The sequence below is a fragment of the Hemitrygon akajei genome, chromosome 11 (genome assembly GCF_048418815.1).
Source record: "Hemitrygon akajei chromosome 11, sHemAka1.3, whole genome shotgun sequence".
NCBI classification, from domain to species: domain Eukaryota; kingdom Metazoa; phylum Chordata; class Chondrichthyes; order Myliobatiformes; family Dasyatidae; genus Hemitrygon; species Hemitrygon akajei.
Window position 1 is genome coordinate 84,130,697 of NC_133134.1, and position 12,784 is coordinate 84,143,480.

The 12,784-nt window shown below is 47.1% G+C and overlaps 1 protein-coding gene across 2 annotated transcripts in view; it reads right to left on the bottom strand.

The window, feature by feature from the left end:
• The window catches only part of shc1 (SHC (Src homology 2 domain containing) transforming protein 1), a 46,443-nt gene that overhangs the window by 12,141 nt on the left and 21,518 nt on the right, over window positions 1–12,784 (bottom strand). For both annotated transcript variants that reach the window (XM_073061264.1, XM_073061265.1), the window contains exons 4-8: window positions 7,436–7,555; window positions 6,403–6,456; window positions 5,880–5,931; window positions 5,267–5,393; window positions 915–1,107 (exon numbers count right to left, since the gene is read on the bottom strand). In XM_073061264.1, the coding sequence (XP_072917365.1) occupies window positions 915–1,107; window positions 5,267–5,393; window positions 5,880–5,931; window positions 6,403–6,456; window positions 7,436–7,555 (546 nt within the window). The remainder of the gene's footprint in view (window positions 1–914; window positions 1,108–5,266; window positions 5,394–5,879; window positions 5,932–6,402; window positions 6,457–7,435; window positions 7,556–12,784) is intronic.

Below are 12,784 nucleotides of genomic sequence, written 5' to 3' on the forward strand. Positions count from 1 at the left end.
AGAACAGAGGGACACCCCTTTAGAATAAGATGAGGAGGAATTCCTTTATCCGAGGGAGGTGAATCTGTAGAATTCATTGCTCCAGATGGCCGTGGTGGCCAAGTCATTAAATACATTTGAAGTGGAGATTGATGTTGTTGATCAGTAAGGGTGTCAAAGATAACATGGAGAAGGCAGGAGAATGGAGCTAAGGGGATAATAAATCAGCTGTGAGAGAATGTGGAGTGGATTGAATGGATTGACTTTGCTCTTATGGACTTCCTTTATTTTTCAAAAAATTTTATTTGGAAATACAGCACGGGAATAGACCCTTCTGGAAAATGAGCACTGGCTGCCCTATTACATCCACGTGACCAACCAACATACTAGCCCATACGTCCTTGGAACGTGGGAGGAAACCAGAGCACCCTCATAGGTTCACGGGGAGAACACACAAGCTCCTTACACACAGCAGAAGAATTGAATCCAGGCCGCTGGCTCTGTAATCTATGCTGCTTATAATTTTAAACAGTTCTATAAGGTTGTCCCCTCATGCTCCTACGTTCCAAGATGCAAACAGCCCAATCTCTCCCTATAACTCAGGCCCTCCAGTCCTGGCAGCATCCTTGTAAATCTTCACCGCACTCTTTCCAGTTAAATAACATTTTTCTAATTAACAGGGTGACCATAGCTGTACTCGATACTCTGTCCTACCATCACCATGTCTGAATCCCAGAACTCTGTCCCCATCAGAACCACAAGAGCACCTTTCCCCACACAGACTATGGTGATTCAAGATGGCGGTTTACAACCTCACCCTACTCTCGAGGGGCAATGAGGGATGGGCGATGAATGCTAGTCTTTCTGGTGACTACACCACCGCAGGGGCTCAGCGAGAACCGATCAATGTGTGGCACACAATACAGGACACTGACCAACGTGGCTCCCATGTGATTGGGCAGTTGAGATGACGCAGCTGAATTCCTGGGGGCTGCCACCCCTTCCCGCTGCCTGATATCCACCAGCCCACCAAGAGGGGGCTCCTTGCCCGGGAAGTCGTTGTAGTACTGGTGGTCCGCTTGCTCATCCTCCTCCTCGTCCCATGCCGAGGCATCAAATCCTGCCATCCTTGAGTGTGCCGGGAACACAGAAACAAAAGACAGATTAGCATTCAAAATGGGGCGGTGGCACAACGGGTAGACCGTTGACACGTGGTTCCAGAGACTGTGTGTCAATGTTGACAATTGGTGTGTGTGTGTGTGGTTTTTATGTTCTCCTTGTGACCGTGTGGGCACAGCAGTTCCCCCCATCCCCAACCTAATGATGAAAGTCACTCCCCAGGGTGTGTGGATAAGCGGTAAGTTCTGCAAGGAGTTGATGGGAATGTGGGTCAGTGTAAATAGGGGGTTGGTGGTTAGAATGGACTCAGTGGGTAGAAGAGCCTCTTGTTGTGCTATGTCTGTCTTTGAGACTCTGGTCTGTCCTTCTCCTTGAGTCTGTCTATTCTCCCTGTCTCTCTCTGAGACTCTCGCTCTCTCTTTCCCTATCCCTTTCCTCCATGAGAATCTCTATTTACCTCTCCCGCCTTGAGAATCTTCTGTATCCCTATTCCTCCCCAAGAATCGCTCTCTCCATCCTTCTCCCTCCCCTTCCTTGAGTATCTCCTGGAGTCAGACACAAAGTGAAGCTCCCTCTACACAGTCCCATCACACACTCGCAGGGTCAAACACAGAGTGAAATTCCCTCTACACTGTCCCATCACACACTCCCGGGGTCAGACACAGAGTGAAGCTCCCTCTACACTGTCCCATCACACACTCCCGGAATCAGACACAGAGTGAAACTCCCTCCACACCGTCCCATCACACACTCCCGGGGTCAGACACAGAGTGAAACTCCCTCCACACTGTCCCATCACACACTCCCGGGGTCAGACACAGAGTGAAACTCCCTCCACACTGTCCCATCACACACTCCCGGGGTCAGACACATAGTGAAACTCCCTCTACACTGTCCCATCACACACTCCCGGGGTCAGACACAGAGTGAAACTGCCTCTACACCGTCCCATCACACACTCCCGGGGTCAGACACAGAATGAATCTCCCTCTACACCGTCCCATCACACACTCCCGGGGTCAGACACAGAGTGAATCTCCCTCTACACCGTCCCATCACACACTCCCGGGGTCAGACACAGAGTGAAACTGCCTCTACACTGCTCCATCACACACACCCTCTCCACTATCCTTCAGACGAACTGCTGTGTTGAAGAGGGATCGGCAGGAAATCCATCTGTGAGGAAACTGCTACCTTGCTTCTACCAGACTTCGAATTGTTAGGGAATTTTCTCAAAACAAACCCAGCAGCACAATAAAAGCATGAGACACCCCTTGCAGTACCAAAAGTCCAGTACTTAGAACGCCACACTAAATCCATTCAGTTTATAGACAACAACTCAGCATGGACAGCCAACCACTGAAAGGGCAAATCTAAACAACTCAGTGTGGTGTTAATTGAGCCTTGGTCTGAATGGCTGGCAGAGTAAACTGAACAGACTGGGACATAAAGAGTGACAAGCTGGCAGCTTGTTTGAGCCCACATCCAGCATTTGTTGGCATTATCCATCGCCAGGAGCTAATGTGTGACACATGGGCTGCCTGCGCTGCATGGAGATGAGAGACTTCCAGCTGTTTCCTCAACAGGGCTGACAATGTCATCCTGCTGTTGGGCCAGGATCACTAAAGATGCCCTGGTAGCACAGCGGTCAGCACAACACTTTACAGCTTGGGACATCGGGAGTTTGTGCATTCTTCCCATGAACGCTTGTGCTTTTTCAAGACGTTCTGGTTCCCTTCCATATTCCAAAGATGTACAGTCAGGTCGTTGTAAATTGTCATGTGAGTAGGGTGGGGTTAAACAGGTGTGCTGCTGGGCGGTACGGCTTGCTGGGCCGAAAGGATCTATTCTGTGTTGAATCTCTAAATAAATAAAATAAAGTACATTCAGGCAGCCCAACAGCAGAATAGAGCTCAAATGATGGCGGATCAAGACTTGCTGTGGAGTTTTCTCTGATGTACTATTACTACTATGGGCAGCACAGTATTGTAGCAGTTAGCGATTGTAATCGGGGTTCAATTCCCGCTACTGTCTGCAAGGAATTTGTGTTCTCCCCATGACCACGTGGGTTTCCTCCAGCTGCTCCCACATTCTGAAGATGGACGCGTTAAGTTGTGGGCATGCTATCTTGGTACTGGAAGCCTGGGCTACCCTTAGCACATGCTCAGATCGTGTTGGTCTTTGACGCACACGGCACATTTCAACGCTGCAATGTATATGTGACAAATAAAGCTAATCCTTTTAGAATCAAGCACATGATGTATGTTTAGCCTATAGCACATAAGCAACCAGTCATAGAGACATACACAAATCACGGAAACAAGTCCTTCAGCCCAACTGTTCCCTGCCAACTAAGTTGCCCACATAAGCTCATCCTTTTAGCATGTTTCCTATCCATGTACCTGTCCAAGCGGCTTCTAAATGATATTATTGCACCTGCCTCAACCACTTCCTCCAGCAGCTCATTTTACATACACACCACCCTCTCTATGAAGAAGTTGTGTCTAAGGTCCTATTTCAATCTTTCCCTCCTCATCTCTGCCATAAGACACAGGAGCAGAATTAGGCCATTTGGCCCACTGAGTCTGCTCCACCATTAGTTGATGTTTGATTTTTTTTCCTCAACCCCATTCCCCTACCTTCTCCCCATAACCCATCAAGAACCATGAACTTATCAATCCCTGCCTTAAATACATCCACTGCTCAGCACCGCATGGTAATGAATTCCACCTTCTGGCTGGAGAAATTCCTCCTCATCTCAGTTCTGAGGGGACATCCCTTTATCTATTCTGATGAACCCACCAACCACACATACCGTTGGGATGTGAGAGGGAACTGGAGAATTGTGGGGAAACCCATGCAGTCACGGGAAAAGTGTGTAAATTGAACACTCATGCAACGCCAGAGGTCGGTATGGACACAAACACACAAGCGCAATGATGGAAGATGGGACTGTCACACACATGTGCACGCAAGATGCCATGTCTCTGGAGTCACAAGGTAGTGTCTCTATCCACTGCGCCATCAGGTCTTTGAAGCTCTTCAGCCCACAGAGTGTGTGCGCTCAGAATTTAGGTGCACTGGGAGTGAGGAAGACTACATGGATCAGGTGCAGGGAGTTTGTTACTGATCTGAGTAATGCCAGAATTTATTGCCCATCCCAGCGAAGTCTGAACTGCAGAGGAAATTAGGAGTCAACCACTTTGATAGACCAGAAGTCACAATTATGGTCAGAATAGCTGAGGACGGAGGATTTCTTCCCCCATGGCATGCTGAACTTTACTGTTTGAGTTTTATTCCAGATTTACATAATTGTATTTGAAAGTACCAGCTACCTTGCTGGGATTTCACTTCAACTGGAAAGAGTGCAGAACAGAATTGCAACGATTTTGCTGGACTTCTCTTTGCCTGAGTTAGAGGGAGAGGTTGGGCAGGTTAGGACTTCATCCCTGAGTGTGTAGAAGAATGAGGAGTGACCTTATAGGTGTATAAAATCAATAGTGGCATAGATAGATAGAATGAATGCACACAGCCTTTTCTCCCCAGGGTTGGGGAGCTTTAAACTAGATGGCACAGGTTTAAGGTGAGAGGGCAGAGATTAAATAGGAACCAGAGGGGTAACCTCTTCACCCAGAGGCGGTCAGTTTATGAAATGAATGACTAGAGGAAATGATAATGGCACATATAATACCTACTTCTAACAGACAGTTGGACAGGTACACAGAGACACAAGAAATGCTGGAAATCAAAAGCAACACACAAAAGGCAGGAGGAACTCAGTGGGTCAGGCAGCATCTGTGGAAAAAAATGGACAGTCAACATTTCAGGTTGAAACCCCTCACCACGTCTCCCTCCACCTTTTTATAATGGTTGTCTCCCCTCCTTGTTTCCAGTCCCAATGAAGGGTGTTGACTCGCAACATTGACTGGCCATTTCCCTCCACAGATTCTGCCTGACACGCTGAATTCTTCTGGCTTAGTTTGTGTTGGGCAGGTTCATAGATAAGAAAGGTTTGTAGGGACAGGGGCCAAATCTTGACGGGGCACCTTGGTCAGCATGGGCTGAATGGCCTGCTTCTTTGCTGTATGACTTTGAGACTCAATGCCATGATCTGACATGGAACACAACTCATGCAAAGACACCCCAATCTGATGCGCCCTGACGTTACCTGTCATGCGGGGTCACAAGCTTGGGCGGGTTCTTCAGGTACTGCTTGAAGCGCAGCTCGAAGGCCTGTCCAATGGTGCTGATCACGTCCTGTGCCAGACCATCTGAGCACTCGAGGATGTGGCAGGCTGCAAGGGAGATGGAGGGTTAACAGAGCAGTCACCGGATAAAGGAGCACGGGTGCTGAAGGGTGTTGGAACGGGGTGTAGAACTGTTACCTTGTACTTTTCCTATAGCTTAACCTTCCTGTGCTTGCTTGTATTTTTATATCTGTATGTGTAATTGTTCAGTGAATTTTCCAGTAATTACACTACAGCTGCTTCTGTACTTTTCTAGAAACCTCCTAGTTTTCAGCAGTAGGTGTCAAGCCAATTGAATTCAGTTATTCATAGGTTAATTGTTATCGCTGGAATTTTTGTTATCTCTGAATATGAAACGACCCCAACTTTTTTCCTTTATTCTCTCAACTCCTCTTTCTTGTGTAATCTCTTGTATTGCAACACTTAATAAAATAACGGTAAGTAATAAGTTTTATGCCTCATCCTCGAGTTCCGAACAACCTCGGATCACCAAAGTATCAGGATCCAATAAGGAAGAGTATATGGGGGACGTACCTCTTTGATTCACAGGATCTTTGGCAACATAAGCGACATACTCAACAGTGTCCTGCAAAGGGGAACAAGGAGACCAGGGTTACAACACTGCCCATGTGCAGTCAAGGAATCCTTACATTGACTCCAGTCACAGAGATACAGTAAGGGAACGTCTCCAGAAACCTCGATTCGATCACGACTTCCAGCACTGTGCATGTTTCTCCAGGTGATTGCAAGGGTTTCCCTGGGTGCTCAGTTTCCAATCACATGTGGCTGGGGGTTGGCATGCACTCGGTGGCCTGAAGGGCCTCGGAGCAATTGAACTGAATGGAGCAGTGTACTTGAAGGGCTGAATGGACTCCTGGCCCTGTCAGGTGAATAGTTCCACTCTAGTTTCCCTGCTTCTCATCAGCTTCCACCCACGCCAGCAATTAGATCCCCACAACCACTTCCAAAGAAAGTGAGTACCACGTGCCAACCACAAGCTCTGGGGTCACGGACGTGCTGGGAAAAGATAAGCACAACAGACAGCGTACATACTTACTGGGTCCCCTCCTGAGGCAAAGGATATGGACTGCATGTGGTGGTTAGCAATTATCTGCAAGACAAAGACATTTTTGTCAGTGTTGGTGACAAAGAAACGATACAACCGGTTTAAAATTACATCAAAAGCGGATGCTGCTTGAGGCAACACACACAAAACTCAGCAGGTCAGGCAGCGTCTATGGAGGGAGTTGAAAAGACAGCCATTTGGGCTGACACTCTTCATTTAGACTGCATCCCCGCTGAGGTAACGATGCCTGCCCAGCCACTAATAGTGGGGTTTGGTCGCGTAACAGAGCAAGGATCGGTAACGCACCCAACACACATGAAATGCTGGAGGAACTCAGCAATTCAGGTAGCACTTACGGAGCAAATGAACAGTCGAGGTTTCAAGCTGAGACTCCACATCAAAAGTGGAAAGGAAGGGGGCAGTGGTCAGAACGTGGGGATGAGGAAGGAATACACGCTAGGCAAGTGAGAGGTGAGACCGGGTGAGGGAAGTGGTGTGTGGGTGGGAGAGTAAATGAAGTATTATTCTGGTAGAGGAAGGCTGGGGAGGGGGGGGGGGGGGGGCAAGGTGGATGGGGAAAGGGAAGGCGAAACAGGTAAGGAAGGGAGGGAGGAGGTTGGAGGTAGGGGAGAAAAGGAGGTGGGGTAGGTGGGTAGGGAGGGGGTTGGAAGGTAGGGGAGGAAAGGGGTGGGTAGGTGAGTGGGAGGAAAGGGGTGAGTTGGTGAGGGTGGAAAGGGGGTTTGGGGTAGGTGGTTAGAGACAAAAGAGGATAAACAACAGAGGGACAGATAGGACGAGAGTCGCAAAGACACACATAGCATAAAAAGTGGCCCTACCCCAGCCCCTCCTCACTTCTTTCCCTCCATACCCCCTTGCCTCCCTCCCTACCCCCATCCCTCCAACTGCCTGCCCTCCCTCTGTGAATTTTCTTGCATCACCATACATCCACGTCTCCCCTCCACGCACACACCCATCACCGACAGCACACCCCTACACACATCAAAGCTGGGGACGGGCCCTGTACCTGCTTGCAGTCGGGCGCCATGAGGTTGAGGCTGCTGGTGGAGATGGTCAGGGTGATGGGCAGCCCAGCGAACTGCAGGTTGCTCTTGCCCAGGATGGCGGACAGGGACCGGTTGCAGGGCTGTCAGATGCAAGGGACAGTGTAAATGTGGCAAGCCTGCTCATTGTCACTGAAATTAGTTGCTACACTCGTTGTTTTGTAGCAACGGTACTGTGCATGCATAACAAATGATTACAAGTTACAATAAAATAAATAAATACTGCTAAATCAGAATAGCAGGGTAGTGTTCATGGCCCATTCAGAAAGCTGATGGTAGAGTAGGAGAAGCTGTTCCTAAAACATCAAGTGTGGGTCTTCTACCCGATGGTAGTAACGAGAAGAGGGAATGTCCTGGATGGTTAGGTCCTTCTTGATGGATGCCACCTCTTTGAGGCACCACTCTTGAAGATGTCCTCAATCTGTGGCGAGGGTTGATCCTGTGATGGAATTTGCTAAATCTACAACCCTCTGCAGTCTCTTGCGATCCTGTGCTTTGGAGCCTCCACACCAGAAGCTAATACAACCAGTTAGAATGCTGTCCCTTTGGGGCATTCCAAATCTCCACAACCTTTTAATGAAGTATAGCCTTCTTCATGATGGTATCAATGTGTTGGGCCCAGGATAGACCTTCTGTGATGTTGATGCCCCGGAGCTAGAAGTTGCTCACCCTTTCCACTGCTGACCCCTCAATGAAGACTGGTGTCAGTTCCTTTGATTCCCCTTTCCTGAAGTCCACAATCAAATCCTTGGTCTAAAATCAGCACACTCACCCCCTCTGAGTTCTTTGTCAGGCTTTGGAAGGATACTCTACTCCCTAGTATATGTTGGAAACAGAAAAAAAACAATCGCAGAAGGAAGATCTGTGCAGCTAAGCACAGCTCCAATGCCATCTTCAAATCTTCTGATGACACCATTGATGTGGGATAAATCACAAGCAGCAGTGAGATGTACTGTTGAAAGAATCCTGATTGGTTGCATCATGGTCTAGATTGGCAATCTGAATTCGCAGGGATGCAAAAAACTGTAGAGAAGAGTGGACTCTGTCCAGTACTTCATTGGAACATCCCTTCCCACCATCAGCAGACAACCCGCAAGAAGACAACACCCATTATCAAAGACTGAGCCATGCCATCGTCTCGTAGTTACCATCAGACAGGAGGTACAGAAACCTGAAGTCCCACCCCACCAGATTAAGGAACAGCTACTTCCCTTCAACCATTCGCTTCCTGAACCAACCATCACAACCTAAATCACTATCTTGGTACAGAAACACAATGGCAATTTTGCATTAAAATGAATTTCTAAAAATGTTTTTTTTTTTGCAATGCAGCGTGGAATAGGCCCTTCAAGCCACGCTAACCGGCAGTTCTCGACAACCTCAATATAACCCTAACCTAATTGCAAAACAATTTACAATGACCAATTAACCTGCCTGGTACATTTTTGGACCAAGAAAGGAAACTGGAGGACACGGGGAAAACCCATGCTCTCCTTGGGAAGGACGTACAGAGGGCGCTAACTCCAATGTCCGGAGATGTAACAGCTATTATGCTACCACGTGCCTATTTTTTGTTGTAATTGTACTGTTTGTGAAAGTTGTGTATAATTTATGCATAATTAATGATTTCTTGAGAATGGTGCTTATCTGATGCGGTTTACCTGTGATGCTGCTGCAGTAAGTTTCTAATTGCACCTGTGCACACGTGGAATTGTGCAAGTGACAATAAATTTTAAGTTCGACATCAGTGATTATACTTGCATGAAACTTACGATTCAGGAATTGGCTATTAATGTGGTTTGGTGCCACATCCTCTCACAAACTATCAGGTCAGCAGAAAAGGTCATCTGTTCCGTTTCACGTTGAGACCAGAGAGTAGAGGTGTTCACCATGAAGAGGGGAGGGGGAGAGGAGAGACAGGGGGTCATAGGTGTTAGGTGTATTCAGGTATGTTGGGATGAGGGGCAGATGGAGGTGAGTGTGTGTGTGTGTGTGTGTGTGTGTGTGTGTGTGTGTGTGTGTGTGTGTGTGTGTGTGTGTGTGTGTGTGTGTGTGTGTGTGTGTGTGTGTGTGTGTGTGTGTGTGTGTGTGTGTGTGTGTGTGTGTGGGGTGGAGGGGGGGTGGAAATTTTGATAAGTGGATGATAAGTGAAGACAACCAAGATCTGCAAATAATGGAATCTGTTAAAGAAGGTTGATTGGTTGATGTGGAATTAGGTAAGGGAAGTAGGGAGGTGTGGATGCAGTAGAGAGGAGAAGATCCGGTGGGAGGAGTGTGTGGGTGAATGGGTAGATGGAGTAAATAAGGGAGAGAAAAGAAACAGAGTTTCTGGGAGCTGATGGGGGCAGGGGGGTGGGTTGGAAAGTAGAGTTTGTGTGGGATGACCTGAGTACATCAGAATGGGAAAGAAACAGACAGAGAGGGAGCTGGCTACCTGAAATTTGAGGAATCAGATAGCTGTTGGGTATTGTTTTGAAGCACAGAGAGAAATCATTGGGTTTGGATGGTTAACCATGATGTTAAATTTCAGAGCAAACTAGAGACAAAAATGCCTCTCAAAATTGCCTACCTTTCTGTTATCACTGATGTAAGTCAACAAATGTGTTATTTTGTGGCAGTACAGTGAAATACACAATATATTACAAAGGACAATAATATGTGTATATACAGTACATTTCATTGTAATCTATAGTATATTTTTATAGTAATTAAATGTAATGCAAAAAGAGAGCAAAAATATGAAGTAGTGTTTGTGGGTTCATTCATAAATCTGATGGAAAAGGGGTACAAGCTGTTCCTAAAATGTTGAGGGGATCCAGTTTTTGGCAGAGGGAGAGCTCAAGGACAGCAGAGGGGTGCACAGACTCGGAGTGAATTCCAGAGTTTGAGGCAGCTGAATCAAAACCAGAATTAGGTTTAATATCGTTGCAAAATGTTGTGAAATTTGTTGTTATGTATTGCAATTTACTGCTGCCGCAAAACAATAAAAGCTATAATTTACAATAATGAGTCTGTATCAAGGCCCTACATTGGTCAGGGTTGACCATGGGTCTTGCTGTCTACGTGATATACAAGTCAGGGCAGGACAATACAGTTGCTCACGTAGCAGGCTCCCACTCTCCATGCCGCTGATGAATCCAAAGGAAGGGTAGAAACAGATACAGTTGCAGGAGTTACCAGTCAACATTGAACTCAATGCAGGACTGTTTTAGGGATTCCAGCTCTGGATTTTCCCTCGGGATTTACTCCTGAAGGCTTCCCCATGAATGACTATAGATGTAAGGCAGTGAAGGCTTGACATCAAAGTTTTCCCGAGATGAGTCGCCAAACATGGCTGATAAGCCCCATCTGCTCCAAGTGACTGTTTTAAGGCGCCAGTAACTTGCCTTTGCTCCTTCTCCTGTCAGTAGAAGCAGTTCTGCTAGGCTTAGTCACTAAGCCACACGTAAAGGCCAGAAGCTGGACTTGGTTGTTATCGGCTTTTTGAGATGCATGCCATTGGGAGCATTTAATAGGTAGTGGGAGTTTATTCTCAACTCCACCCAGGCTATTTGATGGCAGCGGTTAAGAAGCTGTTCCTGAAATGTTGAATGCATCTGTCTTTGGCTCTTGTACCTCATCCTTGGTGGTAACAATGAGAAGACAGCATGCCTGAGTGATAGGGATCCATAATGATGGATGCTGCCTTTTTGAGGCATTGCCTTTTGAAGGTGTTCTGGGCTAGTGCCCGTGATGGAGTTAGCTGAGTTTACAACTTTCTGTGGCTTTTTCTGATCCTGCGCAGTAGCCCCTCCATACCAGACAGTGATGCAACTAGTTAGAATGCTCTCCACAGTATATCTGTGGAAATTTGCGAGTGTCTTTGGTGACACACCAATTCCGTTCAACCCTCTATTGCAATACAGGTAGTCCCCGAGTTATGAACATCCGACTTACGGACAACTTGTACTTGCGAACCGAGGAAGGAGAACGCCATCTGCCATTTTAAGTCGGATCGCGACGCTGTCGGCCATTTTAAGTTGTTGCTGTTGACACTGTGTTGAGTGTTTAACTTTGTATTTGGCTTAAATTTTTCTTAGTAAGATTCACCCTGACCCTGCCCCCCTCCCCCCCCGCCCCAACGTTCCAGTTGGCTGGTGGCGCAGTGAGATCAGCGCCAGGCTGGAGAACTGAGTTTCCCGAGTTCAATCCAGTGACAGACCGCTCCTGTGTGCCGGGATGATGGCAATCCAGTGACTCCCGTACCATCCGTGTTGGGTTGATGTCCAGCTTGCAACTCAACCTTGTAAAAAAAACACTGCCACCTCCAGTTTAAATTCCCACGCGGAATATTGTGGATGATCAAATACCCAAAGCCAGCACAGCCGCCACTTGTCCCATTTAGCCTGTCACAGTGCGGTGGTCCTTAGGACCCAGCGGACCTCAGGAGCTGGCAGAGGTCAGGAGCCGCCACCTGCAGTGTTTCTGTTCCATTGACGGGAAGCAATCGCGATTGAAAATAAAGTGGAAATAATAAAGCATTTGGAAAGAGGTGAAACGCCATCGGTCATTGGAAAAGCGTTAGGCTACAGTTGGTCAACGATCGGAACAACTTTAAAGGATAGCAGATCAAGTGAGAATAATGGAGCATTTGAAAGGCCCTGCCCCGAGGAAAGCTACAATTATTACTAAGCAACGCAGTGGTTTAATTATTGGAATACAAACGTTTCTTAAGTGCTTTATATGCATAGAAAGGTAAAATATATACTATATACTAAGAGAAATGTTTGACTAACTGATGCTAAATAATACCGGATGTACTTGTTCGGACTTCCGTACAAATCCGACTTAAAGACGGACTCAGGAACGGAACTTGCACGTAACCCAGGGACTACATGTATAGTCAATGTCATACCTTCTTTGTAACTGTATCAATAGGTTGATCCCAGGGTAGAAGCGTACATAAAAGGTGTTCAGCTCATCTAGGAGTGAAGCATCACTGCCATTCATGATGTGGGAAGTATAGGCCTGCAAACCCTGCCAGAGCTGACATACATTCGATTCCGTCTCCAACCTTAATTGGAATTGTTTCTTCACCCTTAATATAGTCTTTGTAGGTTATACGTGGACTTCTTGTCTATTTCTGGATCACCGGTCTTGAACGCCACAGATCCAGCCCACAGTAGGCTACAAAATCTCCTGGCTCATCATGGCTTTTGGTTTGGGTATGTCCGGTATGTTCCTGAAGGTGCATTCTCTTCCACACAGATCTTGATCAAGTCAGTAACAACTGTGGCATAATCATCTGGACTCAAAGATGAATCCCTGAATAT